Source organism: Antrostomus carolinensis, unplaced genomic scaffold (assembly GCF_000700745.2).
Source record: "Antrostomus carolinensis isolate BGI_N321 unplaced genomic scaffold, ASM70074v2 scaffold9965, whole genome shotgun sequence".
NCBI classification, from domain to species: domain Eukaryota; kingdom Metazoa; phylum Chordata; class Aves; order Caprimulgiformes; family Caprimulgidae; genus Antrostomus; species Antrostomus carolinensis.
The window spans coordinates 16,063-35,988 of record NW_010314236.1 but is presented as its reverse complement, the minus strand read 5'-3'; the positions used below and the strand labels follow the sequence as shown (position 1 = coordinate 35,988).

Genomic DNA, 19,926 nt, shown 5'->3' with positions numbered 1-19,926 from the left:
CCCCCCAGGAAACAACACGTAACTGAATGCTTTTTATTACATCTAAAGATTTCTACATAAACAGGTAACATTCAATAGGTAAACCATAATTATTATTATTTTTTTTTCCAATGCATATAATAAATATTTTCACTTGGTACTTTTATACAAACTGACATTGGTCTACTATACATTTTTTTTAAAAGCCATTGACTGGTTTGGCATGCCGTACGGAAACTAAGAGAAAAGTTTTAAGGCAATGAATGACAGATTTAAATTCATGGAATTAATGGTAATTTTAATATTCTGCTTATATACATTTTTTTTTTCCCCTTTGTTAATTAAAACAATTAACAGCAGCACTTTCGGGGACCACCAGCAATTTTCCCTTGTTAGAAATCTAAGCTCTGTTTTTAAAAAAAAAAGAGTTATACTGACAAAACAAAAATCCTTTCTGTTTAAAATGTGCTGAAAACCCTGAAATGTTAAACTGTAATGAAGAGTTAATTTTCAGAACAGTCCTTAGCTCTGTGTTGGGAGGCAGGTCCGAGAGAGTCCAATGAAAAATCTATCAGTCATCCCGTCCGTGAAAGGCTGATGGAATCTTTGCCAAGGGGAGGAAGGGACAAGCCTGGAATCGCCGTCACATCTGTCACTGTGGAAGTGCCACCCAGTTTTTAACGCGTGGCACAAGTTATACTTTGTCATCTTCTAAAGGATGGACCAGTAATGTCCTCAGGAGCGATTCAAAGCCACTTGAACCCTGCTACTCAAACCCTACTCGTACCCGTGTGCGTACGGACGTGCACACGCAGCACCACACGTAACACAGATGCACACCCCGCTCCTCGAGTGGGAACATCTGAGGACAAGAGATCACGAGGCTAAGGAGCAGAGAAATGGAGAAGCACCGCAAGCCAGGTCACCCTGGATCACTTTACTCCATAACTTTGAGAAGAGGTGGACTAAAGGGAGATGGGATTTGAGTTTTGGGAGTGACATTTGCAAGGAATTTGTCGAGAACTCAAGACTGAGACTTCTACCAAGCAATGTTAACTGTGGTCAGAGGCACAGAGAATCATCAGCTAGAAAGAACAGCCTGGCGTGAAACAGGAATACTCACAAAGCATATGGGATGAACACCACAAAGGAGAACATTGCTGTCCCGGTGAACTCAGCGGCCTTCCTTCCCTGCAGGGTGACTGGTGAGGAAATGGAAGACGTCAGCAGCTGACCTCACTTTCCAAAAGCTCCGAGAGGCATAAAGATGCCAGATTCCGTGTTACCACACACTCGCCACGTTTCATTGTATTACGTGAATTAACGAGATGTTAATACCATCGTCAAAAGTGACAGGAGCTGCTCTTCGGGTCGTTTGTGACGATAAGAGTCAATAGAAACGGCGTCAGGATGATGGGTACCAGGGACACAAGATCCCCCGATTGTCTCTGGGGTGTTTCAGGAGCTGGGGACACGCACGCTCCCAGTTACACCGACGCCGGCCGTACTCCGGATTTACAAACGGTATTACAGCAAAGCATATGCTCTGAAGTCACCAGGTTAAGTATTCATGACTAAAATGTATGAGATATATCCCTAATGTAGGTTTAATCACTTCAAAATCAGACTGAGCTTAAAAAATAAGTATTTCCCATTTTCTATCCTTTTATTTATTTTTTTTTTTTTTAACTGACATTTAATAAATTATAAAATTGGTGTATGGTGAAATATATATATCAGCCAGATATGTATGAAATACACATGCATGGGAAAAAACTATTTAACTCACTTTTTAACTCACACACACAGATCTATAAATACATATATACACACACATATACATATAAACACAAACATTTGTTTTCAAAATTCAAGTCAACTATTTAGTGGCAGAGGGATGCTGTAAAAACACTAAAAACGATTTTGATGCCACATCATGTGAACCTTTCAAATAACCATACGACTGATCATACAGCAATACCTAATGCTACGTGGATTAAAGATTTTTTTTTCTTTTTTTCCTTTTTTTTTTTTTTTTCCTTTTTTTTTGTCTTTTTTAATTAATGCAAAATTTCGAGACGACTTCATAGGCAAAAGGTGGCCCTTGTCAATGCTCAAAGCAACTAGCTGCAATCAACGGTTTAGGACATTAAAAACTCAGACAAGAATCTGCTAATTTTAGTATTCCTTAACTCTCTTTCCTGATAAACTTGTTACCTGCACTTTCAACCAGTTATAAAAATATTTTTCACACCAGAGGAAATATTTACTCTCTCTGACATGGGACTTTGGGACACAAAGAGAATCACTTCCTTCCCTCCCCCCCCTTTCTTTTACTTTAAAGAATCTCCTGAAAAACTGCATTCCAGCTATTTACACATTTCACTCTTTAGTAAGAACAGATCAGCCCAAATGACCCACCAGTTCTTAAAAACTAAAATAAAATAAAAAATTCCTATGTCATGCACAACTTCAAAAAAAAAAAGAAAAAGAAAAAAGAAAGAAGCCAGGAAGTAAGTATGGCTCAAAGTTCAACATAAGTGTACTGAAAAGCAGGGAAATCAAAATAAAAATTGAATTTTGAAACCCACTACCCTAAGAGACTAGCAAGACATTTGAGTGCAGGGGCTACAAGGTGGGGCTTTTTTTTATTGGGTTGGGTTTTGGTTTAAGAGACTTACATAGAACATTCAATATTAATTTTGATGAACGTGAACTCAGAAGACAATGTACCAAGACCATTATCAGCTGCACAAACCATGCAATAGTGTGTTGGTATTTGTATTTTTCTTCCTTTTGTTGACAAGTTTCACTTCTAAGCAGAAATTTGATCTACTGCAGCTAAAATGAAGTTTCTCCAGACAGTAACAAGACCGGCCTCAGTTCAACCGGCCGTTTATACACGCGTGGCTAACTGGAAAGCACAAGCAGTTCCACAGATTTAAAACTGACACATGCTTAATATTTTGCTGATTAGGATCCTACATTATTTGAAAAGGATTTAACAGTAAGTTCTTAGAAACAAAACCCTACAGTCCAATGTGTCAATGCTTTTATTTGGGGTTAGATGCTATAAAAATCCTCTGTCTTGTCCCACATAAGCACAGCCAAGTAAATCCTCAGCCTGAGATTTTATTGAGTCTGGCCCTCGAGTATAATTGGTGTGCTAATGAGCTTGCAACATGCTTGATTAAAGCATGGAATTAAAAAAAAATAAAAGTCTGAATAAAGGGTCACATATTACCAGAAATGACAAACAAACCAACAAAAAAACCCCAAAAAACAAACCCACTCCTGAAAGGTTACGTCCTGCAAACAGAGGGGATGCTGTGGAACAGTTTGGGTAGGGTTTATTCCGCTTTAAGCATAACAAAATCTGCACTAAATATGGGATGGGGGAATTACATTCCACCAAAGGTAAATGTCTTCAAGAGGAAAACAAAAAAAAAATCCTCTAAAAGTCTGAACTTTAAAAGTTCAGCTCCTTTCCTCTATATGTTACTGTGAAGAAAATAATGCCATTTGTCTCCAAACTATGGGGAGGGAAAAAAAAAAAAAAGTAACTCACATGACAAATGCACAGGTGTAAAATCTTCAACATCCATAAAAATGAACTGAAGCTCCTTGTTTTTGTTAATTTTTTTTTGTTTTGTGGTTTTTTTTTTTCTTCTTTTTACCAGTGAGGCCATCTTAGGTTTATATACAAAAGTAAAACTGAAAATATACTTTTGTTCTCTGTACACATAAATTTTTTTTCCCCTAAAAAAGGAAAAAAAAAAAACGAAACCAAAACCTTGTCTATGTTTCTAACATAAAGTAAAACCAAGCATAAAGATTTCCTCTGACGAGTTCATGTACTCCAAAAATCAGTCCAATGAAATAATGTCTGGTATGATACCAAAGATAGACGCCGTGTCCGTGCTGCTCCTACTTGCAACTGGATGACCATGACTCTCTCGCAGGCTGTTGGAGGAAACAAGACTGCTGTTACTGCCACTATTGCTACCATTTGTGGCTGGCAGAGAACTGCTTCCTCCTGCATTTAGCTGATCGAGAAACATCTGAGATGAAGTGTATGGGAAAAAACGAGAGTGTAAGAGTTCTTGATCATCTGATGCGGAAACTGCCGCAGCTGCCGCGGCAAGAAGGGATGTGCTGTAATGCTGGGGGGGGAAAAACAACATTTTCAAGTTATTTTTCAGACACCAGAGTTTTGATTCAGACCAGCACAAAAGAAGGTATTTGTAAAGCTAAAGCTCTGACAGCTTCTGGATTTCACACCAGCTCGTCTACTCAACCCTTCTGTAAGGTAAGTGGACCGATGCAGTGAACTTTTTACCTCTGCAGCCCCTGATTTCTGAAGCCAAAAGAAATTGGAAATACTAGTATTAGTTAAGAGCAAACACTAAAAAGGCAACAGTACCGCAAGACACCCAAACCAGTAAGGAACAATAAGAAGCAGCACTCTTTTACCTCTTCCAAAAATTCCTTGGTGGAAAAATTCCCCAAAATTTCAAAGAAACATTTTGCCATCCCTTTCCTCCACTCAAAAGTCACAGCCCAACCACAGCTGGTGAGACTATGTGCTAATCACTGCTAGGGGAGGAAAGCCATACTTCTGTGAAAAATGCAGTTAGAAACAGCATGCTCAGTCCCATCAGATGGCAGCAAGGGCTGTCCCAAGGTCTGTTCTCTGATGGGCACAAACTTTAGCTGTTAGGAATGAGATTTTAAATATAATCTCTCTCTGCAGGGTAATTTTGCTCTTGATTTTTCTTTCCGCTACGATGAAACAATCATGCAGGTTATTCAGCATTGTTCCCCAAAATTTATGCACTGGTATAATTATGGCATATCAGTGCAGCATCAGACTTGTGCACTACTTGTTTCAGAATAATTCTCCTATCTGTTTTACTGAATACCAAGATAGTCTTTCTGAATCCAAATTCTACAGTGCAGGCTGTGGTCTTAGTTATGATATAAGAGTATCCCTCGACACTTAGTGCAATTCTCCTGCTTGAGATTGCAGAGCAGACATGAAGGGAAAAAGGGCAGGTGAGCCACCCCAGCCTCCTTCTTTTTTTGGAGGCACAGGAAGAAAAATGATCAGGTGGAAAGACTTGCCAACCCATATTCCTTTTGAGAATGACCTGCTTAGTTCCCAAAACTGGAGGAGCCAGCACCAATCTAGCCCATTTCAGTAAGCACTTACAGAAAGGTGGCAAACATGGTATGAACACAGCCTCAGAAAAACCAGAGAGCTGCCCCTGACACTCCAAATTGTGTAAAGGACTGTCAGGAGTCCCCGTGGCGAGGCCCAGCACTGTCAGACGGCCAAAGTCAGACCTCAGGTCTGAAAAACTAAGGAGGTGGCTGGTGGACCTTCAGCCGTGGCCAAGGGTCCACAATACAAGTGACTGACTGAAATGGAAGTGTTTATCTTTTGTTATGCCTTATCCTACACTGGTATATAGACCACACTTACCTTTGGTCCCAGTTTCTATGTGTATATAAAGCTGCAGCCTGCCTGCATTTACACCTACATCTTACAACTGCTCCTTCCTCGCCTATACATCCATGCCAGCAAGTCCTTCCCAGAAAAAAAGAGTATCTGCCATATGACTTGATTTTCCTTGACTCACCTGATTGTCTCCTGACAGGAAAGGGAAGAAATCTAAACCTATAAAGAGCCAAAGAAAAAAAAAAAATATAAGCTTCTCAAAACAAACAAGCACCTCCCCATTTTTCCACCATTTATTTTGAAATAAAACCAGCATAATACTGACAACACTTCAGATTCTCTTCACTACCAGCACTTGCAAAACACCAACTTTTTAAAACCTTAAGATATTAATATTTTTTCTTTTTCTTTTTTTTTTTTTAAATTAAATACTATCTTGTCCTCTGTGGATGTAAAATAATCTTTTGCACTACTGGACTGTCAAATGACTGCATGTTTAAATCCTTTTACAATAGTTATTATTGCTTGGAGAGCTGAACTTACAGCTATGAACAGTCAGAAGCTCACCTTGCAAGTCATAAGGCATAGGTGTCATGTGGAATGGGTGCCTGTAGTCTTGGATAAGTGATGTATTGATGTAGCTGGTGTCAACAGCAGGAAGGCTTGGTGTTCTTGACACAGGAGAAGCTTGATGGGGTAAATTTAAAATGCTGGAAGAAACAAAGGCTTGTTAGAAGTGTGAAATATAGTCTTGGCTTTAATGCAAGGGTACGCTCATTTTCAAATCTTACACAAAGTCAACCACTCAATATGCATTATGAGCTTTGTGATAGGTGCACAACAACAACTTCCCTGCTAAATTTCAAGGCTTCACTAAAAAGTATCAAGATTTGATGCTGGTTGGGGGAGAGTTAATTCATTTCAAGCCAGACTGCAGCCCAAACAGCTAAAGTCTAGCAAAACTAAAAGCAAAGGACAGCTCAGTCTCAAACAGCAGAAACTGATGACTCTCCCTATAAATGGTATTGAGATCTCTGCTCTAAATATGTTACAAACACCCCAAAGCCAGGACAAGATAATCCTAAAGATATACTGACCCCAAAAAAAAGGTACAAATCTGCCTAACAGCACAATAGATAGGCTCTACAAATCACTTAGCAATGGAAGGCAGCCAAAAAGGTTTTGAAAAGTTTTACATGATCACTGAGTCACTGACATTACTGGAGCAGTCATCAGTTCAACAGCAGGATCCCTTTGGTTTAGCCTCAGTTTTCATCCCTCCATGTGTATGTAAACAGGGTGCTATTAACAGCTTGGCTACTTAAGTGTAATCAGGTTATTCTGGCATTATTACTGTGCTACTGGCAGTAATCACCGGCAAAACCCACACACTCCCATACCACACCCATGTTTCTCACTGCTCTCTCTCTCTCTCTCTCTCTCTCTCTCCATATGTTGCTGCTTTCATATTTCCTTATGGAAGACAAACATTTCCAAATCTGCAAAAAACATACTTCTAAGTCACCACCTTTTACACCATTTTCACAACTATAAGTATAAATACAATCTAAAAGCTGTATTGTATTAAAATTGTTATTCCAATCTTTTCAGGCCTTGTGACCAGAGACAAAATCCATTTGCTATAAACTACTAAATCAGGATATAATCCAAATACAGAACTTTCTAGATACAATTTCTTTTGAAATTCGTTACTACTCTCCCTCAAGAACATATTCTTTCTGCAGTGGCCTGCATATTTTATTCTCACCCCTTATTATTTAACGGTGATGCTGGAGATATGGAAGGACAGCTTCTCTTTGCAGATGGTTCCTCCTCCTCTTCATCTGATGAGCTATCAATGGTTAAATCAATCACTTCTACTTTCTTATTTTTATTTGACTGTTGGTGAGAAGACACTTGATGTTCCAAGGAAGAGCTTATGCATCCTATACAAAGTAAGCCAACATTATAAGCTGCAGCTTACAACAAGACCATAACATCACAGCTTATTATATGCCTTCATAAATAAAGCTTACAACTTATAAAAGACAACAAAATTACATAACATTGATGATAACTTAAAAGTACCATCAGCTCCAAACAGTGTATTACTCAAGCCATCCTTCACACAAATGATCATTAAAAGCTACAGACATACATGCAACAATGAGCATCTTGAAAAGTTAAAGGAACAACAATGCTTAACAGCTCAACCCTCTGACATTCAGCCCATACATCCCAAAACACAACTTACCATCCACTCCGTTGTAAGATGTCGTTACTTCCTGCACTTCCTTCTTCGATCTCATAGGAGCCCATGATCCATCCTCCTTAAATTGAATTTCATCACAGTCTGTACAATACTTCAGGATTTCCATAAACAACCTGTCAATCAAAAACATTTAATATCAGTCCTCAGAAATAGCTTAACTCATCTTTTTTTCTCCAATATCTTTATTAGTCAGTGTAAGTTTGAAATAGTGTTTAAAGAGAGTTGAAATCTTTCACTGTTCTATCCTTCTCCCATCTACTTCCTTGATAAAAAGGAGCCTTTTAAAAATTTAAAGTAGTACCTAAAATAAAAAGCTGCACATTCACTTAAAAGAACTGTAAGAGTGGGTTCTTGCAGAGCTTACGACACGGAACTCTCCACTTCCCAAAACAAAGAAAGAATATGAACTAACGTTTAAAAAAATAATAACTTGCTTACCCATACTTATCTTTGACAATATTTAAGCCCATATCTCAGAGGAGTCCATACAGCTGAGCATTTAAGAACTAGTAATTTCCTGAAATCTCTTTTTTCTTTTTAAGCAGACACTTTCTAACAAAAGCTGAGCATGGGAATCTAAACTTGCAGCCTCTTTCAGATGCCTCTCCTAAAACTTTCAGAATCCTGGCACCACATCACTCTCAGTGGGAATTCCAGCTTTTGACCAAGTCTATTCATGTGGTTCTGCGTAGGAAAGAGTTTTGCTTTAATTAGTGAGAAAGTTCACTCCTTCCCAGATTGAAATGTTTCTAGAAATAACTTTCTCTTTGGGATGCTCTAATTCTATCAACTAATCTCCAACATCCACACCTGGCAACACAAGAAGAAACAAGGACAATACATTTTCATTATTACCACTCTGAGTCTCTACTACTATGGGCTGAAACCCAGAACAGGGAACCTCAGAGTTCTTTGATCCAAAAGCAGAGGACATGTAAATCCAGGGCTCCAGGAATCTTTGGAGCCATGAATCTTTGCAGCCTGTGCAAACCCTGAGTGTCTCTGCAAGAGCTTTCTGCAGGGCCTTAAAGGGGATCCCAAGCAATCTTTGCTTCACTGACAGGTCACCAAAACAAAGCACATACTCACTAAGGAAGCCCAAATCATTTCTGCTTGTTACAGTGCCTTTTGTTTTGCTTTTTGGGGATTTGTTTGTTTGTTTTGGCAGGGTTTTTTGTTTGTTTTTTTGGTGGGGTTTGGTTTTGGGGGTTTTTTGGGTTTTTTTTAAAGTAAAACATTCTGAGAGTATTCTCAGAAGACTCTACTTGTTCTCTTCCTTTATCACACTTTGAAAAGAAGGTTCTTATTTAAGGAATTAAAATGCAAGCCCAGGAATACATACTTGGTGTTTCCACATGGAGACCAATACCAGATTTTATTTTCTTGATGTTCTGCAGGTGAGCAGTATCGGGGAATCAATCCCTATGTCATTTTCTATATGCAGCAACTCCCCAAGTGTGAAATTGTACATACATTTGGGGAGGTGGCTGTATTTATTTGATGCCTGCTATCAACTATGCCACATTTCTGCAGTTGCTTCATTAAAAGAAAAGACAACATGTGCTGTTTTCACCGAAGGATCCAGCACTATGGAATATTGAGGGGGTGGAAATCTGGCCATTTTAGGCAGGATAGCTCAAAAATTTACCTAGGATTGGAAGGAATACCTTTCATTATTATTAACTTAAACAGTCTGATGACCACAATTCTTCCAGAATATTGAATAAAGAGGCATCTGGTCAGTAGTCCTTCATCAACAGGAGGGAAATTTAAGGATGTGGTAACTTAAAATAGGCCATAGCCAGACAACCAAGATTTCAGAGCACTTTATTCTGTGCAGCACAAAAACAGTACACAGAATGTGTAAGGTACATCCTTCACTTTATTCAAGTTTTACTTACCCATCAATAATGAGATGTTCATAGGGAGCCTTCTTGTCACAGACAGGACAAACCCAAGTTGGTTTCTTTTCATTCATTTGAATATAGAGAGTGGCATCAAAACACTGCAGGTGTGAACAGGTCAGGGCTCTACATGGTATAGTTAGTCGCATTTTACCAAGCTTTAAGAGAAAAAGAAAATACATCACCTTGGTATTAAATTAACAAACAGAGCTTTTCTGCCTGAAAAGAGACAGAGACAGGTTGAGTTTTACTCCAGAAAGAACTCACTCATCTGAGTTTTAATTAAAAAACATGCCACATGCATCGTTCTCTCTCTCCTCATGGGTAGATTTGATAATAGCATCACATTTTTAGCTACATTTGATCATGGACATTGAAGACTACATCCTTCCATATTCCTGTAACAAAATACTGAGTCCACTGACCACCAGTAACACACCAGTGTCCTGGATGAACCATGAAAAATAATTCTTCTTCAGTAGTATTTTAAAAGCTGATGAACGTGGGTCAGTCCTCTCCTGTGCACCCATAGTTTAAGTGTGAATTCAAGCTGTTGTCCATATTTCAGCCATCAGGGCACTACTAGAACTACTCGTAGAACTTTACACTCACAAAAGCAAGCATAAAGAAAACACATTTGCAGGATTACAGCCCATTTCCTGACGTGTTTTTTTAACTCCATAATTTTCACTGCTTTCTCCAAAGACCTGTCAGAATGTGATTACTCACAAAATAAGTCACACCTGTTAACTCTTAAGAAACTATTTTATACTCCTCCTGCTGTGATAAACACCATTGCTATGTATATAGCTATGAGCTAACCTGAAATGTCACTGCCTTTTCCTTGTGTAAAATCTATAGAGCTGACTACCCCCTGTCATACCATCATGCCTTTTCAACACTACAAAGGGCCTACAAATGTTAACAGAAGATGAGACGGAAGAAAATAAGTTCTAAAGTAGACTTTCAGGTGGGGAACATCCTTTCCTTCAAGTCTGTAGGAAGGTGGGGACAGCGAGGTTTTGCAGGTCAGCACAAAGATTCCACAAGTTTAATACAAAAAGCACAGCTGACTGCTTAAGCTGAGTGGGTAAGTGCTACACAGAAGGTGTTTAGGCTATATTGTTGAAGAGGAATATCTTGACTTGGATAGACAGATCAATGCTAACCCAAACCATAAAGCATTAACATGTGATTGGGGGATTGGACTGGATGATCTTTTGAGGTCCCTTCCAATCCCTAACATTCTGTGATTCTGTGACTCTGTGATTCTGTGATCACACTGAATGTAAAATTGAACAGATAGCGAAAGACACTTCATATTAATCTGAAATAAAAAAGTTTCCTCTCCTCAAAAATCAAGCAGTTGTTTTCTTGCAAACTGCTTAGGTGGCAGTTTAGGAGGGGCTTTAACTGACCACACTAAAGGTAAAAAGTGGGAATGTCTAAACAAGACTTTTCCCACATTAAAACCCCAAACAATTATTTATTATGAACTATTTATACTGAGTATTTTGAAGTTAACATATATTTGACTAAAACATGCATGACGACTCCATTTGAAAACTTCCAGCCAAGTCTAGCAGGGGACAGTAGGAGGAACTGTTTTTAGTACAGCTTAAGTGAGCACTGTGGTCACACATACTGATTCTGAGCAATACAAGACGGGTGCCACAGGATGGCACTCCATCTCAGAATATCAGAAAACTAAAAACAATATCAAGAACAAAGGCTCTACTCACAGTCCACTACTTCCTCCATTATGTTTTGGGTTGTTTTTTTTTAATCCCCCTTAAGCAGAAATCCCTCCACCCTACTCCCAGCAAATTCAGCCAGACTGCAGGATCTTGCTTATTTTTCTTCCCTCTGGCTCTCAGTCACTGTCAGAAAACTCAAGACCAGATGGGAGGGGAGCAGAGAACTCCCTGGGGAGTCCGCAGTGACGGTGCTGGAGAGCTCAGACGGCAGGAGGTGCTGTATGTGCCATGTGTTTGGCACCCCCTCCTCCAAAATCCATGACCAAGCAACATTATTTCTATCACATAATCAACTCCCAACAAAGCAAGGCCCCCTGATCCATGTCTGTTATGAATTCTTATCTCCCAGATGGTAGGTCAATGGCTCATTTGTCTTTTAGGCACAGTAAGAGTCTCCCAGCTTAGCGAGGATCAAGAGTACGGGTACTGGAGGTAAAACCTAGATGCTTCTATGTGATGTGAAATAAAAATAAGGAAGGTCAAAGACACGTACTGCAGGAAGAACATAAATACCTGTCTCCTGTGTAAAAAGGAAATTTCAACCAGAAACATTTTCAAAAGCTTTTGAGTAAAAAGCAAATTTCAACCAGAAACATTTTCACAAGCTTTTGATATAAAAACTGTGGCTCTGATTTCGAAGCAGCGGTCGAACTGAACCGAAGCCGTACACACACGCAGACAGAATCAGCACACTCAGCGTTAACAAGTTGATGTCTCTTTTTTCCCATTTTTGGCACAGAACCTCCTGGATCAGATCTGCCATACTGGCCAAGCTGTGTCAGAACGGACAAAAGAAGAGGTCATAAAAGAAGGGATGCCTCCCAACTTTTGAAAAACTCTTGTTTCCCAACACTGTTACTGTTTTGATTCCTGCCTGTCAGCTGCCAAAGAAACACTGCGTTAATGTATTTTACAAGCGTACAAAACACTGCTGTCTTTTCATGCTAAAAAATGCAACAAAAACGGGAGTTAAGGAGTTGTAAACAAAGCTGCAAAACCTACAGTAAAATGCTAGATTTGGAATTTTTGTTCAGTTAGATATTTGGTTCGGCTGCAGAGCCTGTGGATCTATTTATTTTTATTTCAAGTGGAAAAAAAAGAACATGAATTCAAGTGTCTTCCTGAAATACAGGCTCAGTCCAGGCCGTTTGCCTGCTGTATCTTGGGTACATTCAGCCAATAGTTAAGGGCAGTTTTTTCTCTGTATTCCAGAGTCTTGGAGGGAGTGCAGGCCTCTGTGCTAAAAAAAGCTCAGCAGCAATCCAAAACAAATTCAGAGGAAGCTGCCTCACTCTGCACGTTTTCTGAGGGCAAAATAAAGGTTATAAAGTCTAAACCTGCCACCCTCATCCAGATATGCAATTCCATTTATTTTATTGAAGTACCCATGAGAGAATCACATCTGTAACAAATGAGATGGGAGAACAGCACCCTCACATTAACACAGCTGAAGATACATCATTCTTTAATTTTTAGTTCTGCTGTTGGACACCAAATCAGCATTTTCAATGTGTACTTTCAAAGCATACACTGTCCACTCAAGCATTAAAAAGGAAGCACAAAATACTTACCAAAAAACTCTCCCTCAGCCAAATGCTTACAAATTAGCAAGTAAAAATACGGAGGTTATAATAAAATTACATTCAGACCTGAGGATAGTCTGAATCACACTAATAACCTTTCTATTTATAGGACATGTTGAAAGGTGCAGACTCTGTCCCATCACACTTTTCCAATGATGGATTATTCCAAGAGCTACAGTGAAATCAGACAGCACTGAATGAGGAACATACTGGAAAAAAACCCATCAAGTGTGTGTGTGTTTTGTAGACATTATTAAAATGACACAGAAACAAATATGCTCAAAATAATCTGCTATAGACTTTGTTTTGTATATCTATCAGAAGATAATTAAATTTTAAAGAGGAAACACTGACAAAGGTAGGACGTGTGAGGAGCTGCATCCTCCTGTCTGATTGCTGTTTTGTTTTTACCCCTGGCAGAACTCTGAGAAAGCAAAAACTGGAATTTTTAAAAAATGGTATTAGTAAACTTGCAGTCCTAAAAGCAATATTGTTGAGAATATTTCTATTCTAATACTAACTCATCTGAATCGGGGAAAAAAATGCATCTAAAAGCATCGCAGAAGAATTTTTATCAGTAATGGAGGCAACTGGGACAAACAGAAGCACGTCAGAAAACGCTCATGGAATGATCAATAAAAAGCAACACAACTGCCTAAAATAGCAGTTTTGGCAAATCAAGTACAATTGAAGTAAGACTCTAATTCCAGAAGATGCATGAAGATTAGTTTAAGAGAATTAATTAATACATAGGCACTTCTAAACTCTTACAGCCATTTAATTCCTACTGATTGCTATCTTTGTCTGTACTGGAAACTAATATTAAGTGCTAAGAATATTGTGCCTAAAGAATTACAAAACAAACCCAACAGGACTATCACTGTGCTTTCTAGAATAACAAAGTACTAACAGCACAACAAACACAACTGTAACAACTCAGCAAAACAAGCTGCCAGGTGGGGACCCAAAATACTTCAGCGTTACAGATCTGCAGCAGTTTTGATGTGACACATAAACTCACAGGTTTGTAAGATTATAGGTGATGAGATTTTAAGTTCACAGATCAGGATTTTATTTGGTAAATGCAATCCCTATATCGTTCTTACAGATCAGTTTTATCTTCCTTATGAATGTGTTATTATTTAGTTAGCATCAATGTTGATATGGAGAAAGTCTCAAGATTAAAGATCATAAAAATATCACATTTTAAATGTACAATAATCTAATACACATATTAAAAAGTAACCACGATGTCAATTGTGCTTTTTATGAAGCAAACCTTTTATATCTAAAGGTTTATCTTTACATTGGTAGAGTTTAAGAATATATTTAATAACCTGAGAAATAAGCTTCAGTTTGTAAGAATAAAGTAAGATTTAGATTTTGAAACTGAAAATTTTGTGGCAAGCTTGAGCAGATTGAGCCAAAGCAGGAAACAGCTGCATCCTTAATCTTGAAAAGAGGTTAAAAAGTTGTACTGCAATAAAGACACTTGTCAATCAATAGAGAGAGCAAGTATCCTGAAGGTACACGGTACTTGAAACAAAAGCACCGAGAGCCAAAGGTTTAAAAAGTGCACATAATATTAATATTGTGCAGTTCAGACAGTGATAACATAAACCCAATTATAAGGCACTGCTTATCCCTGCATCTAACTGGTTAAAAAACAACAGGTCAAGATAAGGTATGTCTCTGCCACTTCCACATTCACTGCAACTGTCTTTTCCCACAAATTTTGGAACAATTCGTTTTTTTTTAAGAACCTCTAGAACACAGCTTCATTTTTAATCTATGATTATTAAATAATCAAAGTGTACACATGCATATAATCACTTGCAGTTAAAAGATGCTCGATTCTTTGGCTGCAGACACTAGCTGAAGAGCTATTTTTAACAGTCAGATTCACCTCACCACTCAAGAGTGATTTTACCACAATCAAGGACCCAAACTGCACACTCAGACCATCTAGTGACAGATTTAAATATACGCTTACATATAATTTTCAATAGTGTTTGCAGGTTCATGGAATACTCATTTTCTCAGTAGTGCATCACATACTGAAGCACAGTGACGGATAACTTCAGTACTGCATCCTATCCCCACAAAGGTAACACACAGGTGGACACAAGCTTAACCTCTATCAAATACAGGTCCCAGAACAGTCAGATTTTTATTAGAATCAGTTTTGAGGGAATTAAAAAAAAAACAAAACAAAACAAACAAACTTACTGGACAAAGAAGAGAAACTCTTAAGCTTGTTGTTGCTATTTCACTGTCTGGGTCGGCAGTCAGCTTCTCTTTAACTGTTATTTGAAAGAAGAAAAGTTTTATTTTACAGTTGATTTAACCCACAAATGGGATGATAGAGAAATAAAACAAGTCTGAAACTGTGTGCTAAACTTTGGGTTTGCCATACCTACTGGAAGCAAGCAGCAGTGACTATTGTTTCAGATTCACACAATAAACATGTAATGTAAGCAGTCTTTACTCTCTAGAAATATCATGAACTACAAGATTTAAGAAAACAAAAAGCAGGAAAAGCTCATCTTAAACCAAGATCCCTAGAAAATGTATTTATACAGGGATGTCTCTTTTCATATACATGCAACTTAGTACTTGACAGTTATTTAAAACCTACTGACAAGATGAGCCACATTGACTTGACTGTTAACTTTCAGCAAGTTAATAAAAAACTGTGTTAGTAACTCTCACATGGACAAGCACCACTGTAAACCTCTGAAATACTCCTCAAGCAATCCTGCGATTTAAAACTGAAAAGCAAATTAAAACATAAGAAATCAGAAGTACCCTGACAAAACCTGAGTTTTAAATAACTGCAGTGAAACAGCACTATGGAAATCTTTCATCTCTACTCATTCTCTACTTTTACTTAAAAGGACTATTTTATAAGCAGTCATTGGTTAAATGAACAAGACAGTTCCATGTTCTTCCTGCTCTATGAACCAGACCTACACCCACATTCTCACCTTGTATACACAGAGCAGCAGCCACCTGGAAACTCTCTATAGGTTTTTCTGCATTTAAATCATCATACTGCATTAGCACAAGCTATATACCACTGCCTTTGTAGCATTTAGTGGTGGATTAATTTCTTCCCCTTTGGAGGAGATCCTGTGTTATGTACAACACACATGATCTGAGCATTAAGGAGTATGACCAACAGCTGTCAGGTGTTGGTATTTTCACCCTCTCCCTGAAAAAGAAACACGCAGCAATTTTCGCCTGCATTTTTATTATACAAACTGATACCAACATGTACTTGTTGGAGAAAACAATAAAGCAGCAAACCTCACACTTAAATTTGGAAGGGAGTTGGGAGGAGTATCGTGCTAGACGCTGTCTCTCCAGGAGCTCACTCCTTTGGCACAAAAACCGTGTTGATGGGAGACTTTCCCTCCAGCATGTCAGCATCAAGGTTCAGTCTCAGGCATTTAGTTCAGCTCGCTTGAGGTACTGAATTACCAGTTAACTATATAAATACGGTTGTTCTCTCCTGAAGAAACAAAGCCAGTATGGCTGAACTGAAAGAGATTCTCTTGCATTTTTCCCTTCACAGTGTCAACAGGGTTCCTGGACTGGCTCCTAGTACAAACAAAGGCCTCTGAGTCTTTGAATTGGAACTGAATACAAAGAACACCACTATCAGATTCTCCAAACCCAGAGAATTGTAGGAAGTCCAAACCTCAGTTAGTACAGTCCTATTTCAAATCTCCTTTTACAAAAAGCTATTTTTCTTTTTTAAACAAGTAGTTCATCAGACTTACTTAGTGCTCTAGAGTGATCGGGGTTCCGTATCCCTTTTGCTCGCAACCTCTGCAGTAACACGGTGGAGGACAGCTGCTTTACAAGATAGACTGCCATGGAATAGTTCTAGAAAACAGAACAAAAGATCAAAGGAAAAACTGTTTTAATCAAAAGACAGCTTTGAATTTTATACAATGCTTATGCAATTTGCGATGTGATTACAGGGCACTCTGTTTCCAAAGCACTTACAAGAATTTAGATGGCAAAGTTTTCAGACTAGAGAAAAACTCATCCTGCTTCAGAAATTCACAGGGCTGGAATTTTAGAGATGTAACAAAAGGGACTACACGCTTCACTGAGATTAGATTTAGCTACAAACCAAGCCATTAAAGCAGCATTTAGGAGAGTTCTGGAAGTTTTGCATCTAACTCAGGACATGCAGCCTATACTCTATTTAAGAAGGGTAATTTTACATCAATAATGTTAGGTACTGCAGTTGTGCCAATACATTTAAGGGAAGCTGTCTGGTCAAATATGATCAAAACTTCTTTTTTTTTTTTTAAATGTTTATTTTGTATTCAAAATAGGAAAATCAGCAGTTATGCCTCTTCAAAAGCAATACTTAAAAAGATCCATCATCTGCAGTATTTCCTACTCACTCTAGAAGCTCTGTTCAACTTCTTTTTCTCCTCTCCCTGCACTTAATGTCTATGAAACATTAACACTACTTCACTGCTGAAGCTTAACAGGAATTCAAGAGTTCAGTGGGACCAAGATGTATCTGGAGTGAGCAAGAAGTCACCACTCCCAACTGCCTGTCCTTCCCCTCTGGAAGAGGTTAGGTCAGTTCCCCCCAACAGTCTCAACAGAACAGCCCATCAGTGTCAGCAAAAAGCCATGGCTGCTCCCTTCTGCCACGACAGAAAATAATTTGGCGTACAAGGAGGTCAGATTGCAGGCTGAAGATGAACTCTGCCAGCTCCCCTGGAAGCAGGGTAAGCCTTCCCTCAAGGGACGAGCAGGAGCAGCTCTTCCTGGCATTGCTAACTGATTTCAAATCACAGGCTGAGATTGCTGAAGCTCTCTTTATTCTTGTAAGCTACTAACAACAGCAGGTAATAGCTGCCTTTCTAAAGATGTGATATTGTACTATGCATTCATCAGCAACACTCCCCTCTCCCTCCCACCCCCAAAATGGAAAGGACAAAACTTGTGTTCTCACATGAGGGTCCATCAAGGACTTTTTTTATATAAACAGCATTTGCTAAACCTGTAGCCACATTAATACACTTTAAATTGAAAATGAAAGTCTTTCTCCAGCAACTGTCATGTACCTTTCCACTCACAAAACAAACAAAAAAATCCATACAATTGTGCCATCTACCATTATTCAGGATGCCACCAGAATCTGAAGATGGGATTTCAGTGATGTATCTTACCATAAAACTACACAAATCGAAACAGTATCAGAAACACCACATTTTAAATATTTTATTCTTACAATGAATGCTTCTCACATCGTTAAAAACCACTACTGCTTTAACTTGTTTGTTTAATGCCTCAATTAGTATAGAAGTTAGAAAAATGGTAATTAACATTGTGAAATTATTTACCGACAGCTTGAGTCTACAAAGCTAGGAACTTGCCCAAGGCATCTTGTACAGAAGGCTCTTGAAACAGATTGTGTAAAAATCACAATTATGACTTCAGGAAAGGTAGAGCACACCAGTTGAGACATGCAACTGACTCTTAAGGGAAGGAGAAGAGGGGAATATAAATTTTGTACTACGCAAGCACATCCAAATATAAATTAATTCCCCACATTTAACTGTCAAGGTCTCAAATAATCACGTTGGGAAGCATTACGTCTCATGAGAAGGGAAGTTCTGTCCAGCATCTAATTCTCTTGAAATACACAGAGAATTTGCCACTCTCTTCAGTTTCGTATTGTAAGCTACAAGTCAGCCAATATGGTTTTTATAACTGAAATTCCTATGAAGCCTGAGAAACTTTTGAGTCTAGGAGAGACTAGCTTAGAGCACACGCAGGCTCGTGACACTTCTTTTCCCTCAAACTTCACTGGTATTCTTAAGCAAAAGTGCAGCGCTACATTCAGAGCAATAACCAGGGTTTATCAACCTGTGTGCAGGCACAAACCAAAACAGGTTCCTTTTAAAATGCATATTTCTGACACCGCCAGTTCTCATTACATAGAAAAAGGTTTAAAAAGAAAGAAAAAATCACTCAGCCATCATTTATTCTATAATCTGAATGGAGACTGTTTTACGCTCCACAAGAAATCCATCATGAAATACCATCATGATGTTTTATAACTGGCTATTGTGCATGATTGGGCTGTAAGCATTTTCCCACCCTGGTTCAGGAATCCTGGGCTTTGCACACTGACAAATTCTTGGACAAGGTTTCACCTCAGGATAATTCTCAGGACTTCTAAAAACAGGATGGTTGCAACGGCAAAGCCAAAGCCACCGTTTTTCAAGTACATGTTGACTCTGTAATGCATATCTAGCAGGTTTTTTTGCCATCAGTGAAAGCAGTGCACTAATTCATGGACTCATTTATTGAGGTAACTTTTTGCAGCATGTTCCAGATTTAATTAGTCCACTGGAACATCAGCAATTTTATAATACCAATTGTAACATTATCCCAACAGACACAAAGAAGTTATAAAAACATGACTTTTTAAATATTAAGTATAAGGATAGCAGTTGTTAGAATTGAAATATAAAAAAGGCAAATTAAATCTCCTGGGCCCTGCTCAGTTGCTGTACTTTGTGTTCACATTTATATGGTTATAAAAGACCACTCTGAATATCACATGCTAGTTACAAGTCGAAGCCAAGATAAGGTTTGTCAAGTCCCTAAAATCAGGAAGAGCTTCAAGGCTGAAGTTAAGACAAACAAAGTTTTATAGGATGTCTTGATGGTATTACCTGAGCCTTCAATGAGTCACAAAGATAAGTAGGTGGGGAGTGAACGAGAGACCACACCAAAAAAAGTGAGGGCTACTGATCTAAGGGAGCGCGTCTTATCTGCCCAGCATGAAGTAATACAATCAAAAGAAGGAACAGTCTACTGCTAAACCATGAAGTATTTTCCACACAATTAAACTTGCTTATCTTTCAAACAAATGCCAAAGCAGAAACTAATAAGCTTTAGACAGCAATATGTACCAAAGTTACTT

At 38.5% G+C, this 19,926-nt stretch overlaps 1 protein-coding gene across 1 annotated transcript in view; it reads right to left on the bottom strand.

The window, feature by feature from the left end:
- Positions 1-3,656: 3,656 nt before the first annotated feature.
- Positions 3,657-19,926, bottom strand: part of PIAS1 (protein inhibitor of activated STAT 1) — a 30,133-nt gene continuing 13,863 nt past the window's right edge. Inside the window, exons 5-13 of the mRNA XM_010167572.1 lie at positions 19,916-19,926; positions 16,742-16,831; positions 15,186-15,259; positions 9,614-9,774; positions 7,695-7,825; positions 7,209-7,386; positions 6,008-6,150; positions 5,622-5,659; positions 3,657-4,142 (exon numbers count right to left, since the gene is read on the bottom strand). The exon at positions 19,916-19,926 is cut by the window's right edge and continues 140 nt beyond it. Coding sequence (XP_010165874.1) covers positions 3,846-4,142; positions 5,622-5,659; positions 6,008-6,150; positions 7,209-7,386; positions 7,695-7,825; positions 9,614-9,774; positions 15,186-15,259; positions 16,742-16,831; positions 19,916-19,926 — 1,123 coding nt within the window. The 3' untranslated portion in view covers positions 3,657-3,845. The remainder of the gene's footprint in view (positions 4,143-5,621; positions 5,660-6,007; positions 6,151-7,208; positions 7,387-7,694; positions 7,826-9,613; positions 9,775-15,185; positions 15,260-16,741; positions 16,832-19,915) is intronic.